The sequence below is a fragment of the Oncorhynchus masou genome, chromosome 27 (assembly GCF_036934945.1).
Source record: "Oncorhynchus masou masou isolate Uvic2021 chromosome 27, UVic_Omas_1.1, whole genome shotgun sequence".
Lineage (NCBI taxonomy): Eukaryota > Metazoa > Chordata > Actinopteri > Salmoniformes > Salmonidae > Oncorhynchus > Oncorhynchus masou.
In genome coordinates, this window is record NC_088238.1 from 59,472,786 (window position 1) to 59,490,139 (window position 17,354).

General features: G+C 46.0%; 1 protein-coding gene across 1 annotated transcript in view; it reads right to left on the minus strand.

Moving 5' to 3' along the window:
* The window catches only part of adam19a (ADAM metallopeptidase domain 19a), a 238,946-nt gene extending 223,189 nt beyond the window's left edge, over window positions 1-15,757 (minus strand). The window contains 1 exon segment of the mRNA XM_064939148.1: window positions 15,504-15,757. Within this exon segment, the coding sequence (XP_064795220.1) occupies window positions 15,504-15,729 (226 nt within the window). The 5' untranslated portion in view covers window positions 15,730-15,757.
* Window positions 15,758-17,354: the final 1,597 nt, after the last annotated feature.

The window sequence follows — 17,354 nt, forward strand, 5'->3', positions numbered from 1 at the left end:
TCTCTCTCTCTCTCTGCCTCTCTCTCTCTCTCTCTCTCGCTCTCTCTCTCTGCCTCTCTCTCTCTCTCTGCCTCTCTCTCTCCCTCTCTCTCTCTCCCTCTCTCCAGCTCCCCCTCTCTCTCGCTCTCTCTCTCTGCCTCTCTCTGTCATGTCTTGTTATGTCTGTTCCTGTCCTTTCTCTTCACTCTGTCTCTCTCTGCTGGTCTTTTTAGGTTACCTTCTCTGTCTCTCATTCTTCAGCTGTTCTACATCTCCCCTAACTAGCTCATTCACTCTTTCCCACCTGTTCTCTCTTCCCCTCTGATTAGGTCTCTATTTCTCTCTCTGTTCCTGCTACTTTCAGTGTCTGATTCTTGTTTGTGTTTTTGATGCCAGAAGCAAGCTGTCGTCTCGTTTGCTTCCACCTTGTCCTATCCTGTCGGAGTCTGCCTGGCAGGTGCATCCTGCACTATACTAACGTTCTTTTTGTTCCAATGACAACGTTGGAAGAGGATTTATGCCATTCCTGTTTTTCATTAAAGAACTCTGTTTTCTGTTAAAACCGCTTTTGGGTCTTCACTCAAGTACATAACAGAAGAATCAGACCAAGAATGGACCCAGCGGCTCCGGACCCTTTTCACTCCGCCGTCGAGATCCAGGGAGCGATGCTAGGCAGACACGAGGAGGAATTGTCTGCTGCTCGACATGCCGTTGAGACCCTGGCCGTCCAAGTCTCCGACCTCACAAGACAGGTTCACCAACTCCACCTCGATCCACCGCCCACTTCCAGGGTTTCCGAGTCTCCGGAGCCCAGGATCAACAACCCGCCCTGTTACTCTGGGGAGCCCACTGAGTGCCGCTCATTCCTCACTCAGTGTGATGTGGTGTTCTCTCTCCAGCCCAACACTTACTCCAGGAGCGCAGCCCGCATCGCCTACGTCATTTCTCTCCTTACCGGACGGGCGCGTGAGTGGGGCACGGCAATCTGGGAGGCGAGGGCTGAGTGTATTAACCAGTATCAGGACTTTAAGGAGGAGATGATACGGGTTTTTGACCGTTCTGTTTTTGGGGAGGAGGCTTCCAGGGCCCTGTCTTCCCTATGTCAGGGGAATCGATCCATAACGGATTATTCTATTGAGTTTCGCACTCTCGCTGCCTCTAGTGACTGGAACGAGCCGGCTTTGCTCGCTCGTTTTCTGGAGGGTCTCCTCGTCGAGGTTAAGGATGAGATCCTCTCCCGGGAGGTTCCTTCCAGTCTGGACTCCTTAATAGCTCTCGCTATTCGCATAGAGCGACGGTTTGATCTTCGTTGCCGAGCTCGTGGAAAGGAGCTCGCGTTCTCCGTTGCTCCCCTCTCCACATCACTGCCACCTGCCGCATCACTGCCACCCTCCTCCGCCGGCTCGGATGCTGAGCCTATGCAGCTGGGGGTATCCGCATCTCGGCCAAGGAGAGGGAACGGAGAATCACCAATCGCCTCTGTCTCTACTGCGGCTCCGCTGGTCATTTTGTCACCTCATGTCCAGTAAAAGCCAGAGCTCATCAGTAAGGGGAGGGCTACTGGTGAGCGCAACTACTCAGGCCTCTCCTTCTGGATCACGCACTACCTTTCCGGTCCATCTCCGCTGGCCCGGTTCATCTGCTTCCTGCAGTGCCTTGATAGACTCTGGGGCGGAGGGCTGTTTTATGGACGAGACCTGGGCTCGGGAACATGACATTCCTCTCAGACAGTTAGGGAGCCCACGGCCTTGTTCGCTTTAGATGGTAGTTCTCTCCCCAAGATTCAACGTGAGACGCTGCCTTTAACCCTCACTGTCTCTGGTAATCATAGCGAAACCATTTATTTTTTAATTTTTCGTTCACCTTTTACACCTGTTGTTTTGGGTCATCCCTGGCTAGTGCGCCATAACCCTTCTATTAATTGGTCTAGTAATACTATCCTATCCTGGAATGTTTCTTGTCATGTGACCTGTTTAATGTCTGCTATCCCTCCTGTTTCCTCTGTCTCTTCTTCACAGGAGGAGCCTGGCGATTTGACAGGGGTGCCGGAGGAGTATCACGATCTGCGCACGGTGTTCAGTCGTTCCAAGGCCACTTCTCTCCCTCCACACCGGTCGTATGACTGTAGTATTGATCTCCTTCCGGGAACTACTCCCCCCGGGGTAGATTATACTCTCTGTCGGCTCCCGAACGTAAGGCTCTCGAGGATTATTTGTCGGTTTCGCTCGACGCCGGTACCATAGTCTCCTCCTCCTCTCCCCGCCGGAGCGGGGTTTTTTTTTGTTCAGAAGAAGGACGGGTCCCTGCGCCCATGCGTGGATTATCGAGGGCTGAATGACATAACAGTTAAGAATCGTTATCCGCTTCCTCTTATGTCTTCAGCCTTCGAGATCCTGCAGGGAGCCAGGTTTTTCACCAAATTGGACCTTCGTAACGCCTACCATCTCGTGCGCATCAGGGAGGGGGACGAGTGGAAGACGGCGTTTAACACTCCGTTAGGGCACTTTGAATACCGGGTTCTTCCTTTCGGCCTCGTTAACGCTCCAGCTGTCTTTCAGGCACTAGTTAACGACGTCCTGAGAGACATGCTGAACATTTTTGTTTTCGTTTACATGGACGATATCCTGATTTTTTCACCGTCTCTGTCGATTCATGTTCAGCACGTGCGACGCGTCCTCCAGCGCCTTTTGGAGAACTGTCTTTATGTGAAGGCTGAGAAGTGCACTTTTCATGCCGCCTCTGTCCCTTTTCTCGGTTCCGTTATTTCCGCTGAGGGCATTAAGATGGATCCCGCTAAGGTCCAGGCTGTCATTGATTGGCCCGTTCCTAAGTCACGCGTCGAGCTGCAGCGCTTTCTGGGCTTCGCTAATTTCTATCGTCGTTTCATCCGTAATTTCGGTCAGGTGGCAGCTCCCCTCACAGCCCTTACTTCTGTTAAGACGTGCTTTAAGTGGTCCGTTTCCGCCCAGGGAGCTTTTGATCTTCTTAAGAATCGTTTTACATCCGCACCTATTCTTGTTACACCTGACATCTCTAGTCAGTTTGTTGTTGAGGTTGACGCGTCAGAGGTGGGCGTGGGAGCCATTCTTTCTCAGCGCTCTCTCTCTGACGGCAAGGTCCATCCTTGCGCGTTTTTCTCTCATCGCTTATCGCCGTCAGAACGTAACTATGATGTTGGTAATCGCGAACTGCTCGCCATCCGCTTAGCCCTAGGCGAATGGCGACAGTGGTTGGAGGGGGCGACCGTTCCTTTTGTCGTTTGGACTGACCATAGGAACCTTGAGTACATCCGTTCAGCCAAACGACTTAATGCGCGTCAGGCTCGTTGGGCTCTGTTTTTCGCTCGTTTCGAGTTTGTTATTTCTTATCGTCCGGGCTCAAAAAACACCAAGCCTGATGCTTTATCTCGTCTCTTCAGTTCTTCTGAGGTCTCCACCGACCCTGAGGGGATTCTCCCTGAGGGGCGTGTTGTCGGGTTGACTGTCTGGGGAATTGAGAGGCAGGTAAAGCAAGCACTCGCTCACACTCCGTCGCCGCGAGCTTGTCCTAGGAACCTTCTGTTCGTTCCCGTTCCTACTCGTCCGGCCGTTCTTCAGTGGGCCCACTCTGCCAAGTTAGCCGGCCACCCCGGCGTTCGGGGTACGCTCGCTTCCATTCGCCAGCGTTTCTGGTGGCCCACTCGGGAACGTGACGCGCGTCGATTTGTCGCCGCTTGTTCGGTCTGCGCGCAGACTAAATCTGGGAACTCTCCTCCTGCCGGCCGTCTCAGACCGCTTCCCATTCCCTCTCGACCGTGGTCTCACATCGCTTTAGATTTTATCACCGGACTGCCTTCATCAGCGGGGAAGACAGTTATTCTTACGGTTGTCGATAGATTCTCTAAGGCGGCTCATTTCATTCCTCTCGCTAAGCTCCCTTCTGCTAAGGAGACGGCTCAGATCATTATCGAGAATGTTTTCCGAATTCATGGCCTTCCGTCTGACGTCGTTTCCGACAGAGGCCCGCAGTTCACGTCTCAATTTTGGAGGGAGTTTTGCCGTTTGATTGGGGCTTCCGTCAGTCTCTCGTCCGGCTTTCATCCCCAGTCTAACGGTCAAGCCGAACGGGCCAATCAGACTGTTGGTCGCATTTTACGCAGTCTTTCTTTTCGTAACCCTGCGTCTTGGTCAGAACAGCTCCCTGGGCAGAGTACGCCCACAACTCGCTTCCCTCGTCTGCTACCGGTCTATCTCCTTTTCAGAGTAGCCTCGGGTACCAGCCTCCGCTGTTCTCATCTCAGCTCGCCGAGTCCTGCGTCCCCTCCGCTCAGGCTTTTGTCCAGCGTTGCGAGCGCACCTGGAAGGGGGTCAGGTCGGCACTTTGTCGTAATAGGGCGCAGACTGTGAGGGCCGCTAATAAGCGTAGGACCAAGAGTCCTAGATATTGTTGCGGTCAGAGAGTATGGCTCTCCACTCAGAACCTTCCCCTTAAGACAGCTTCTCGCAAGTTGGCCCCGCGGTTCATTGGTCCGTTCCGTATTTCTCAGGTCATTAATCCTGTCGCAGTGCGACTTCTTCTCCCGCGCTATCTTCGTCGCGTTCACCCGGTCTTCCATGTCTCCTGTGTTAAGCCCGTTCTTCGCGCCCCCGCTCGTCCCTCCCCCCCCATCCTTGTCGAGGGCGCACCCATCTACAGGGTTCGTAAGATTTTGGACATGCGCCCTCGGGGCCGTGGTCATCAGTACCTAGTGGATTGGGAGGGGTACGGTCCTGAGGAGAGGAGTTGGGTTCCCTCTCGGGACGTGCTGGACCGTTCGCTGATCGATGATTTCCTCCGTTGCCGCCAGGTTTCCTCCTCGAGTGCGCCAGGAGGCGCTCGGTGAGTGGGGGGTACTGTCATGTCTTGTTATGTCTGTTCCTGTCCTTTCTCTTCACTCTGTCTCTCTCTGCTGGTCTTTTTAGGTTACCTTCTCTGTCTCTCATTCTTCAGCTGTTCTACATCTCCCCTAACTAGCTCATTCACTCTTTCCCACCTGTTCTCTCTTCCCCCTCTGATTAGGTCTCTATTTCTCTCTCTGTTCCTGCTACTTTCAGTGTCTGATTCTTGTTTGTGTTTTTGATGCCAGAAGCAAGCTGTCGTCTCGTTTGCTTCCACCTTGTCCTATCCTGTCGGAGTCTGCCTGGCAGGTGCATCCTGCACTATACTAACGTTCTTTTTGTTCCATTGACAACGTTGGAAGAGGATTTATGCCATTCCTGTTTTTCATTAAAGAACTCTGTTTTCTGTTAAAACCGCTTTTGGGTCTTCACTCAAGTACATAACACTCTCTCTCTCTGCCTCTCTCTCTCTCTGCCTCTCTCTCTCTCTCTCGCTCTCTGCCTCTCTCTCTCTGCCTCTCTCTCTCTACCTCTCTCTCTCTCTTATTACCTTGTCAGTGTTTTATCTCTCCTATCACCCTCTACATCTCTCAGTGTTTTATCTCTCCTATCTCCCTCTACATCTGTGTTTTATCTCTCCTATCACCCTCTACATCTCTCAGTGTTTTATCTCTCCTATCACCCTCTACATCTCAGTGTTTTATCTCTCCTATCACCCTCTACATCTCTCAGTGTTTTATCTCTCCTATCACCCTCTACATCTCAGTGTTTTATCTCTCCTATCACCCTCTACATCTCTCAGTGTTTTAACTCTCCTATCACTCCCGACTTCTCTCTTACTGTTTTCTCTCTCCTATCACCCTCTACATCTCAGTGTTTTATCTCTCCTATCTCCCTCTACATCTCTCTGTGTTTTATCTCTCCTATCTCCCTCTACATCTTTCAGTGGTTTCTCTCTCCTATCACTCTCGACTTCTCTCTTACTGTTTTCTCTCTCCTATCACCCTCTACATCTCAGTGTTTTATCTCTCCTATCACCCTCTACATCTCTCTGTTTTATCTCTCCTATCTCCCTCTACATCTTTCAGTGGTTTCTCTCTCCTATCACCCCCGACTTCTCTCTTACTGTTTTATCTCTCCTATCACCCTCTACATCTCTCAGTGTTTTATCTCTCCTATCTCCCTCTACATCTCTCAGTGTTTTATCTCTCCTATCACCCTCTACATCTCTCAGTGTTTTATCTCTCCTATCACCCTCTACATCTCTCAGTGTTTTATCTCTCCTATCACCCTCTACATCTCAGTGTTTTATCTCTCCTATCACCCTCTACATCTCTCAATGTTCTTCTCTCTTACTGTTTTCTCTCTATCCCACAGGGGACCATGAAGAAGCAGGGTCTCTCTGTCTGGGTCTCTCTGCCTGGGTCTCTCTGACTGGGTTTCTCTGCCTGGGTCTCTCTGCCTGGGTCTCTCTGTCTGGGTTTCTCTGCCTGGGTCTCTCTGTCTGGGTCTCTCTGCCTGGGTCTCTCTGCCTGGGTCTCTCTGCCTGGGTCTCTCTGCCTGGGTCTCTCTGCCTGGGTCTCTCTGTCTGGGTCTCTCTGTCTGGGTCTCTCTGCCTGGGTCTCTCTGCCTGGGTCTCTCTGTCTGGGTCTCTCTGTCTGGGTCTCTCTGCCTGGGTCTCTCTGTCTGGGTCTCTCTGCCTGGGTCTTTCTGTCTGGGTCTCTCTGTCTGGGTCTCTCTGTCTGGGTCTCTCTGCCTGGGTCTCTCTGCCTGGGTCTCTCTGTCTGGGTCTCTCTGCCTGGGTCTCTCTGCCTGGGTCTCTCTGCCTGGGTCTCTCTGTCTGGGTCTCTCTGCCTGGGTCTCTCTGTCTGGGTCTCTCTGCCTGGGTCTCTCTGCCTGGGTCTCTGTCTGGGTCTCTCTGCCTGGGTCTCTCTGCCTGGGTCTCTCTGTCTGGGTCTCTCTGTCTGGGTCTCTCTGCCTATGTCTCTCTGTCTGGGTCTCTCTGCCTATGTCTCTCCGTCTGGGTCTCTCTGCCTGGGTCTCTCTGCCTGGGTCTCTCTGTCTGGGTCTCTCTGTGAAACGGTGTGTGTCGGGGGAGTAAGGGGGTGAGGCAGGAAATGCTGGGGGAGAAGACGGGTATGGTGGATGAATAGGGGATGGAGGTGGGAGAGGTGTGGCGACGCTGGTGGTGGGAGGAGAGGAGGATGATCTGCTGCCTGGCGTTCCATTCCCACCACCCCGGGCCATGGATCTTCCAACAGCCCCAGTTTCTCTCTGGCAGACAAATCAGGCCGTTTGGAACGGAAAGAGCAGGAGGACAGCCCCGCTTCTCTCAGCGAGTCAGCATGTCTACACACTTAGGAACATGGTGCTATTTAGAACCTAAAGGGTTATTTGGCTGTCCCCATAGGAGAACCCTTTGAAGAACCCTTTTTGGTTCCATGTAGAACTATTTTGGTTCAAGGTAGAATCCTTTTGGGTTCAATCTAGGACCGTTTCTACTTGAATGGTTCGACTTGGAACCAAAAAGGGTTCTTTCTGGAACCAAAATGTGTTCTACCTGGAACCAAAAAGGGTTCTACCTGGAACCAAAAGGTGTTCTACCTGGAATCAAAAAGGGTTCTACCTGGAACCCCGAAGTGGTTCTACCTAGAACCAAAAAGGGTTCTACTTTGAACCAAAAGGGGTTCTCCTATGTACTCTCCCACTCAGAGTCAATGCAGAGGGCCTGTAAGCAAGGTGGTGTTTCTGGCTTCTGGCCTCTCTTCTCGCCATCCATGATATTCAAGTGCTAAAAGTCATCAGCCAATTGTAACGTGTGCTGCAAAGGGAAGTGGCTTCTTGTCAACCGTGCCACTGCTTAACGAGAGCCCACGGCTCTTTGCTCACCTCCTATTCTCAATGGAACTTTCCTTCAGATGGCTGGAAAGGTTCAACTCTACAGGCCAATGTGTTGGTCTCACTGTAATAACAAACTACAAAGCCAATCTGAAAAGGACCTATGAAAGTTTTGCGCTGTAAAGCCGCGTGGCTTTATTACAAATTTGACAGTGGGAACCAGAAAATAGTATTGATGGGAGAATATAGCCTCCTCTCAAGCACTCAGGTTATATAACCTGGTAATGGTTTAAATAACTACTGACACATCATCCTCCTCCAATACAGCTATACTGTGATTATCTGTTGTGTAAGAGAAGGGCTGAAATCCAGGTCATCTCTCAAGTGGTTGGAAACTTTCCCTGAACCGAGAGAACAAATACAGGGATTGAGGCAATGCATTGGGGCATCATAGTGGGCAACATATCCTGATATTAGGATTTTAGAAATAGATGTACACTCAACGGTTTCAAAGGGGTTCTGAAGCTGTCCCATAGGAGAACCCTTTTTTAAGTTCCAGGTGGAACTCTTTTGGGATCCATGTAGAAAGGGTTCGACATGGAACCCAAAAATGGTTATACCTGGAACCATAATGGTTCTACCTGGAACCATAATGGTTCTACCTGGAACTCCCCTACACACTGTTCAACTCCCCAACACCCTGTTACACTCCCCTACACTGTTCAACTCCCCTACACACTGTTCAACTCCCCTACACACTATTCAAGTCCCCTACACACTGTTAAACTCCCCTACACACTGTTCAACTCCCGTACACACTGTTCAACTCCCCTACACACTATTCAACTCCCCTACACACTGTTCAACTCCCCTACACCCTGTTCAACTCCCCTACACACTATTCAAGTCCCCTACACCATGTTAAACTCCCGTACACACTGTTCAACTCCCCTACACACTATTCAACTCCCCTACACACTGTTCAACTCCCCTACACACTGTTCAACCCCCCTACACAATGTTCAACTCCCCTACACACTATTCAAGTCCCCTACACACTGTTAAACTCCCCTACACACTGTTCAACTCCCCTACACACTATTCAACTCCCCTACACACTGTTCAACTCACCTACACACTATTCAACTCCCCTACACACTGATAAACTCCCCTACACACTGTTCAACTCCCCTACACACTGTTACACTCCCCTACACACTGTTCAACGCCCCTACACACTGTTACACTCCCCTACACACTGTTCAACTCACCTACACACTATTCAACTCCCCTACACACTGATAAACTCCCCTACACACTGTTCAACTCCCCTACACCCTGTTAAACTCCCCTACACACTGTTCAACTCCCCTACACACTATTCAACTCCCCTACACACTGTTCAACTCCCCTACACCCTGTTAAACTCCCCTACACACTGTTAAACTACCCCCTACACACTGTTAAACTACCCCCTACACACTGTTAAACTACCCCCTACACACTGTTAAACTCACCTACACACTGTTAAACTACCCCCTACACACTGTTAAACTACACCCTACACACTGTTAAACTTCCCCCTACACACTGTTAAACTACCCCTTACACACTGTTAAACTACCCCCTACACACTGTTAAACTACCCCTACACACTGTTAAACTACCCCCTACACACTGTTAAACTACCCCTACACACTGTTAAACTACCCCTTACACACGGTTAAACTACCCTACACACTGTTAAACTACCCCCTACACACTGTTAAACTACCCCCTACACACTGTTAAACTTCCCTACACACTGTTAAACTACCCCCTACACACTGTTAAACTTCCCTACACACTGTTAAACTACCCTACACACTGTTAAACTACCCCCTACACACTGTTAAACTACCCCCTACACACTGTGGCTATGCAATACATAACCATAACAGTTGGGATATAAATACTGACACTAAAAGGATCCCACACAGTGGACTAAAAAGGCTTCCATTAGTGGGCGGACTAAAAAGAGCTTTCATCAGTGGGCGGACCAAAAAGGCCTTCATTAGTGGGCGGATTAAAAAGAGCTTTCATTAGTGGGCGGACTAAAAAGGCTTTCATTAGTGGGCGGACTAAAATGGCTTCCATTAGTGGGCGGACTAAAAAGGCTTTCATTAGTGGGCGGACCGAAAAGGCTTTCATTAGTGGACGGACCAAAAAGGCTTCCATTAGTGGGCGGACCAAAAAGGCTTTCATTAGTGGGTGGACTAAAAAGGCTTTCATTAGTGGGCGGACTAAAAAGGCTTTCATTAGTGGGCGGACTAAAAAGAGCTTTCATCAGTGGGCGGACTAAAAAGGCTTTCATTAGTGGGCGGACTAAAAAGAGCTTTCATTAGTGGGCGGACTAAAAAGGCTTCCATTAGTGGGCGGACCAAAAAGGGGCATGACGCCTTGTTATAGTCCACATATCAAACCTTTGAGGAGAGGGAACCTACGGTCAAACCGACTGCATGTTTGTAGTTAGCAAAAGGACGGAGAGAGAAGAAGAGGTGAAATACATAGTGTATAGGAGCGGGCGACTAACGGAAGTTGAGCTTTTCAGAGGAAGTCTGCCTCCTACTCGTCCGTCCTCCTCCTGCTATTCCGTGGTAGGTAAACCAACACTCTCTCTCCCCTTTTCGCTGTCTCTCTGAGAGCTCTCATTCCATCTTCCTCGAGTACCCGAGGCTCTGAAAGGTGGAGTATGTGGACAGCAGGACTCATACGGTACTTTGTAAATAGGTCTTGCTGTAAATGCACGGAAACAAGGCATATGTGTTGTAAGTAACTGCTGAGCGGAAATCAAGTTTGAAAAAGCACAATGATGGATATTTACTCCCTAAGTATAGGCTGAAGTCAAGTGAAAGTTAGCAGTTAGCATGGGGATCAAGATGGGTTGGCTAACAAGAACTAATAAGGCAATTAAGTGATAGCTAGTTTGGACAAAATAAGAGAGAAGAGTACTGTTGATGATAACTGAGAGAAAATAGCTTGTTTCAAATGAATTCGCTGTGGTTTGACATAAAAGGTGGAGAAACAAATTGAATGTCGTTTTTTTTCTCTCTTTTTTTCTTAAAGTCCTCTGCCACAATTCCGACTCAGGGTCTCTGTATAAACCTTTGTTGATTTTGACAGATTAGATTACAGTCTCATCTCCTCCCTCCAAGAATTATCCGACATGACTTGAATTAGCTTTGCTCCGAGACGTATAGCGTTAGAATTAGATTTGTTTCCACCCCGAGATATAAGCAAGGGAACCAGTGTGACTATACAATCTCTCTCTATGAGCATGTTTACATGAACACTTATAATTTGATATTAAACTGATTAAGGCCAAATATGGAAACAGTCATGTAAAGGCCTTACTCTTTTCTTAAATCGGTGTCAGGTCCAAATTTAAGTAAGCATATGCCAATTCTGAGCAATCATTAGAATTATTAGGACAGCTGAATTGGCGTTCCGGAGGTGTACTTCATCTGCGTATGTGCCAGCAGCGCCAGCCTCCCTCTTACGCACGTGAGTGAAGTGAGTTCGGAAAAACTGAAAACTATGCGTCTTCGAAATACAAATAAAATAGTTAAATAACGAGCCTAGTTGGTTTAGCCTAGTTGGTTTGGCTGAGATAATGGAGGGCTGGACATGCCGACAAAATGAGTTCGGATTGGTCTGCCGCCCCTATACTCTAATCACTAGGCTACCTACACTCTAACCACTAGAGATACACGGACTGTGGTTTTTCTGTTCTGCGTCTGAAACTAGGGCCGGATGATATATCGAATTCATTCGATTCATTTGAATGTATGTTAGTTCGCGATGTTCTCAACTGTCGTTTTTTTTCTCGGTTTTATGAGCCTTTATGTCCGCTTGTTTGGTCTCGTCTCTTGGCTCCTCTGTGCTGTGTGCACCTTCCCATTTACACCAGAGATCTATATATAATGAACGAGATGCACGTCTCCGTCCCTGACAATGGGAGTCGTTGTCCCAAAGGTGGTAAGGCAGGTGACATATTTAGGTTCAAAATAAGCCATAAAAACGCATTGGGCTAACTTTGGACAGATATATTTGCGAGAGTGAACCCTCTTGCTTCACCCTCTTCCTCTGTGGTTTACACACCAAGCCCCTCCCCCTGCCTCTCACGCCAACCATGTTAAGAGATCACATCTTCCTCTATGGTTTACACACCAAGCCCCTCCCCCTGCCTCTCACGCCAACCATGTTAAGAGATCACATCTTCCTCTATGGTTTACACACCAAGCCCCTCCCCCTGCCTCTCACGCCAACCATGTTAAGAGATCACATCTTCTTCCTTGGTATACACACAAAGCCCCTCCCCCTGCCTCTCACACCAACCATGTTAAGAGATCACATCTTCCTCTATGGTTTACACACCAAGCCCCTCCCCCTGCCTCTCACGCCAACCATGTTAAGAGATCAAATCTTCTTCCTTGGTATACACACCAAGCCCCTCCCCCTGCCTCTCACGCCAACCATGTTAAGAGATCACATCTTCCTCTATAGTTTACACACCAAGCCCCTCCCCCTGCCTCTCACGCCAACCATGTTAAGAGATCACATCTTCCTCTATGGTTTACACACCAAGCCCCTCCCCTGCCTCTCACGCCAACCATGTTAAGAGATCACATCTTCTTCCTTGGTATACACACCAAGCCCCTCCCCCTGCCTCTCACACCAACCATGTTAAGAGATCACATCTTCCTCTATGGTTTACACACCAAGCCCCTCCCCCTGCCTCTCACGCCAACCATGTTAAGAGATCACATCTTCTTCCTTGGTATACACACCAAGCCCCTCCCCCTGCCTCTCACACCAACCATGTTAAGAGATCACATCTTCCTCTATAGTTTACACACCAAGCCCCTCCCCCTGCCTCTCACGCCAACCATGTTAAGAGATCACATCTTCCTCTATGGTTTACACACCAAGCCCCTCCCCCTGCCTCTCACGCCAACCATGTTAAGAGATCACATCTCCCTCTCTGACGAGCGGTTTCAACTCACTATTTGCATTTTGAGGTTTGTTCGAACAGAATCGGTCAAATGGACACCAAAAACACATTGAGACATTATTTTTACTGTAATAGTGGAGAAGTAAACTTTTCTCACGATATAAGTGTTTATGTCTCGACGACTCAAATTGTGCGCAGAGCAAGACACTACTAAAACAAGAGTATAAATGAACATCGATTCTGAGAAATGAATGCTCAGTTTGTCGCGAGCAGCATTGGGGTACCACGTACCGCATTTTAGTCAGTCTGTTATACTAGCTGCCTCGTCTGTGTTGTATACATGTCGAACAATCATAAAACACAATTAATATTAGGAATTGGCAACTCGTTCTCATTCTGAGAAATAAGGTGTGCCACTTGATTTCAACATCTGAACAAAGTGGACAGGCTAACCTGCTGTTCAAAACAGGTGGAGACAGAAGGGTGTGTTCATAACAATGCAACTGTTCAACCTTGTTAGCTACTACTACATAGATCCAAGTTGGCTAAACTTGAAATATAAAGATAATCTGGATAATTATTTTTACTTTATTTAACTAGGCAAGTCAGTTAAGAACAAATTCTTATTTTCAATGATGGCCTAGGAACAGTGGATTAACTGACTGTTCAGGGGCAGAATGACATATTTTTACCTTGTCAGCTCAGGGATTCAATCTAGCAATCTTTCAGTTACTAGGAACAGTGGGTTAACTGCCTGTTCAGGGGGCAGAATGACTGAATTTTACCTTGTCAGCTCAGGCATTTGATCTTGCAACCTTTCGGTTACTAGTCCAACACTCTAACCACTAGGTTACCTGCCACCCCTAATCACAAGCATGTGGGCTTTAGAGATCGTTGCTGTGCCCTGTGTTTATTGTCTATAGCCTAATTGCCTGCTAGAATAAGTAAGTCAGTATTAGTGAATTTGCATTCTGCATGGTTATAGTTACATTTGTAACAAAAAAAAATACATTTTTATAGACAGATTTGAAAGCCAGATCAGGGATTATTGAAAACAAAAGTAGTTAAAGTAGTTAATTATTTAAATTATTAGTGGGTCTTATGGATGTGGAAGGCTTAAATTTATCCTTGGTATAACTTCACAAGCCCTGAATTCATTAGATTATAGCTGACTGTTTGAAATGCAGCGTCTTTTACCTGTAATTCTACAACAGCGCTTATTTAGAGATTTTTATTTTATTTTTTAAATCAAGATATATATATCGTGAATCAGCCATAAATGTGAGAAAATCTAGATCTGATTTTTAGGCCATATTGCCTCGCCTTATCTGGAACTAAACAATAGTAATCTAAAGAGTTATAGAAAAGGTGACATTCAATCAAACCCAGTTTCTCTTTCCTGCAGTCAAAAGTCCTAGTGGCCTCAAGGGTGGAATGTTATTCATATTTTTCATAATTAACCAACATTATAATTTTTTATTTATTTAAAAACGGATGAAAATACAGTGTTTCTATGTCAAACAGTGTTGTTATATTTCAGTCTACTGTGATGCATATTCATTGTAATATTGGGATGCAAACTCAAAATGTCATATATTTCCATTCTATATCTGACATGGTACATGTGTCTTTCTTTTTTAAGCCCGTAACCATGTGTGAGAGGTGGATACTGTTGTTTCAAAGCAGATTTGTTTAAGACTACCAAGAAACACTCTGTGTGACCCTGACTTAGCCCACTGCAGTAAAAAGTTCAAGGTAAATTCCAGCCCCCAAAAATATATTTCGGTATTGGTTTCAGTAGTCCATTGTTGATATACTCCCAAAATGTTTTGCACATCGGGCAAACAAGTTTTCAAGATATCTAACTTTCAAAATACAGAAATAATGCCAGTATTGTGTATTTTGCATCATACATGCAAAACATTTTTGCCATTATATCAACAATGGACTAAGAAACAAATCCCAAAAGATCATTTTGGGGTGCAGTTGTACTTTAACCAGGGTTGAGCTGCGTGTTAAGAAACTGCATTCCTCCTACACTGAAATAATACACACATTACATTCATATAGGCTCCTCAGCGTGAACTAAAATTAAACCGGACTGCATTTTTCACAATTCTCCTGGAAATCTTCATGCAGGATTTGATTGAATATGGCTCATTTGCATCTATTGACCTGGTGCAGTTCAATGATATGACTCTCAGTGTGATTTTTGAAAATTTTACTTACTGTAGGAATAATTGTGATATAACTGTACATATTCCATAAAACGTTATGGTTCATTTCAGGATATTTAATACGCAGTATTGAACTCCGAGCCCAAATACTCTTTCAAGTCAGTATCAGCGAAGTTCAAAATATCTATTATCACCTAAAAAGGACAAGTCACTTTCAAACAACTAGAATATTTGTATGAGTTGCCACTTTTATAAAAATAAACATGGTGTCATTAATAAGGTGTTGGCGTGGTTATAACCACAACTGCCACATTGTACTGTAGACTACCTTATTCATTATAAGCTACTCGTCTCAATGCTCTTCCTTTTATGGACATTATACTGTAGAATTCAAACCACTCCGAGGGAAGTTGGATCGCTGACATTAGCCTTCAGTTCGTCGTCACGTTTTAAAAACACAGGAGTTGGACACAAACAGAACACATCAACAAAATAACAAGAAATAGATCCAGTCGTTTGTTTTCTATCACGAAAGCAAACGTCTTATCAACAATGCTCGGGTGCTGCCACACGACATGCAACTGGTAGATAGAAAAGAGGAAAATAACTTTGTAAGTAGGCTATGCTACAAAGGCGAGTGCCTTTCTTTTTTGTCTTTACCTTGTACTCGGGTATCTCCGTTTGCACTTTCCAGTATGCCATTCAGTAGTAACAAAGACAACATAATAAGCGAACGTCCACATTGTGCCGGTGATATTTGGGCATTTTTCTGCCTATGTTTGCTGTACATCCCTGTTGTCCTCGGTACCGTTATCCGTCCTCCCGTTCGTCGCTCGCACTGATTCCCCTCGCTCTCTCTGCTTTGACTCCGGAGCCGCGCACGCATCAAAACAAGAAATGGATCTGATTAAGACCGCGAGCCCAACCCCAGCCCCAGCCCCTGTTTCCCGGTTGTCAGAAAGATGCGCTTCAGTAAAATGACCAGCTTAATTGTCCATCAAAAAGTATCTTCAGTTGAAAGGATGTCTGTCAGTTATAATTCATCATATGACATTTGTGCATGAGTCCATGGATTATATTAGGAACATGTAAACGTGTCTTGATAAAATATACTTGTGTTGAGCCGCTCATACAAAGGGGCGGCAGCGTTGGGCCAGTAACCGAAAGGTCGCTGGATCGAATCACCGATCTGACATGGTAAAAATATGTCGTTCTGCCCCTGAACAAGGCAGTTAACCCACTCTTCCCCGGTAGGCCGTTATTGTAAATAAGATTTTGTTCTCAACATACTTGCCTAGTTAAATACAATACAACAACCAAGTAATCCATTGATGATGTCTATTTAGCGAGTCAGATAGCCAGAGTTTGACCCACGAGGATTGACCAAGCAAGTAAATAAGCATAGATTCAGACCCATTAAGTTTGAATTATTGAACTATTGATCTGTGGGCAAAGGTATTATCTATAGCTATAGCTAAGGCCCACAGACAATTTATTCACCAACTCAAATCATGTTTATCTGCCAAAGAAACAGAGAAAGAAGAAAACAAGATATCTCAATCCTATGAGAATAAGCCTTACTCTGTGAGAATAAGCCTTGTGATATGAGAATAAGCCTTACTCTGTGAGAATAAGCCTTGTGATATGAGAATAAGCCTTACTCTGTGAGAATAAGCCTTGTGATATGAGAATAAGCCTTACTATATGAGAATAAGCCTTACTATATGAGAATAAGCCTTACTATATGAGAATAAGCCTTACGATATGAGAATAAGCCTTACTATATGAGAATAAGACGTACCATATGAGAATAAGCCTTACTATATGAGAATAAGCCTTACTATATGAGAATAAGCCTTACTATATGAGAATAAGCCTTATGATATGAGAATAAGCCTTACTATATGAGAATAAGACGTACCATATGAGAATAAGCCTTACTATATGAGAATAAGCCTTACTCTATGAGAATAAGACGTACCATATGAGAATAAGCCTTACTCTATGAGAATAAGACGTACCATATGAGAATAAGCCTTACTATATGAGAATAAGCCTTACTATATGAGAATAAGCCTTACTATATGAGAATAAGCCTTATGATATGAGAATAAGCCTTACTATATGAGAATAAGCCTTACTATATGAGAATAAGCCTTATGATATGAGAATAAGCCTTACTATATGAGAATGAGCTTTACAATACGAGAATAAGCCTTACAATGTGAGAATAAGCCTTATGATATGAGAATAAGCCTTACTATATGAGAATAAGCCTTACTCTGTGAGAATAAGCCTTATGATATGAGAATAAGCCTTATGATATGAGAATAAGCCTTACTATATGAGAATAAGCCTTATGATATGAGAATAAGCCTTACTATATGAGAATAAGCCTTACTATATGAGAATAAGCCTTATGATATGAGAATAAGCCTTACTATATGAGAATAAGCCTTACTCTGTGAGAATAAGCCTTATGATATGAGAATAAGCCTTACTATATGAGAA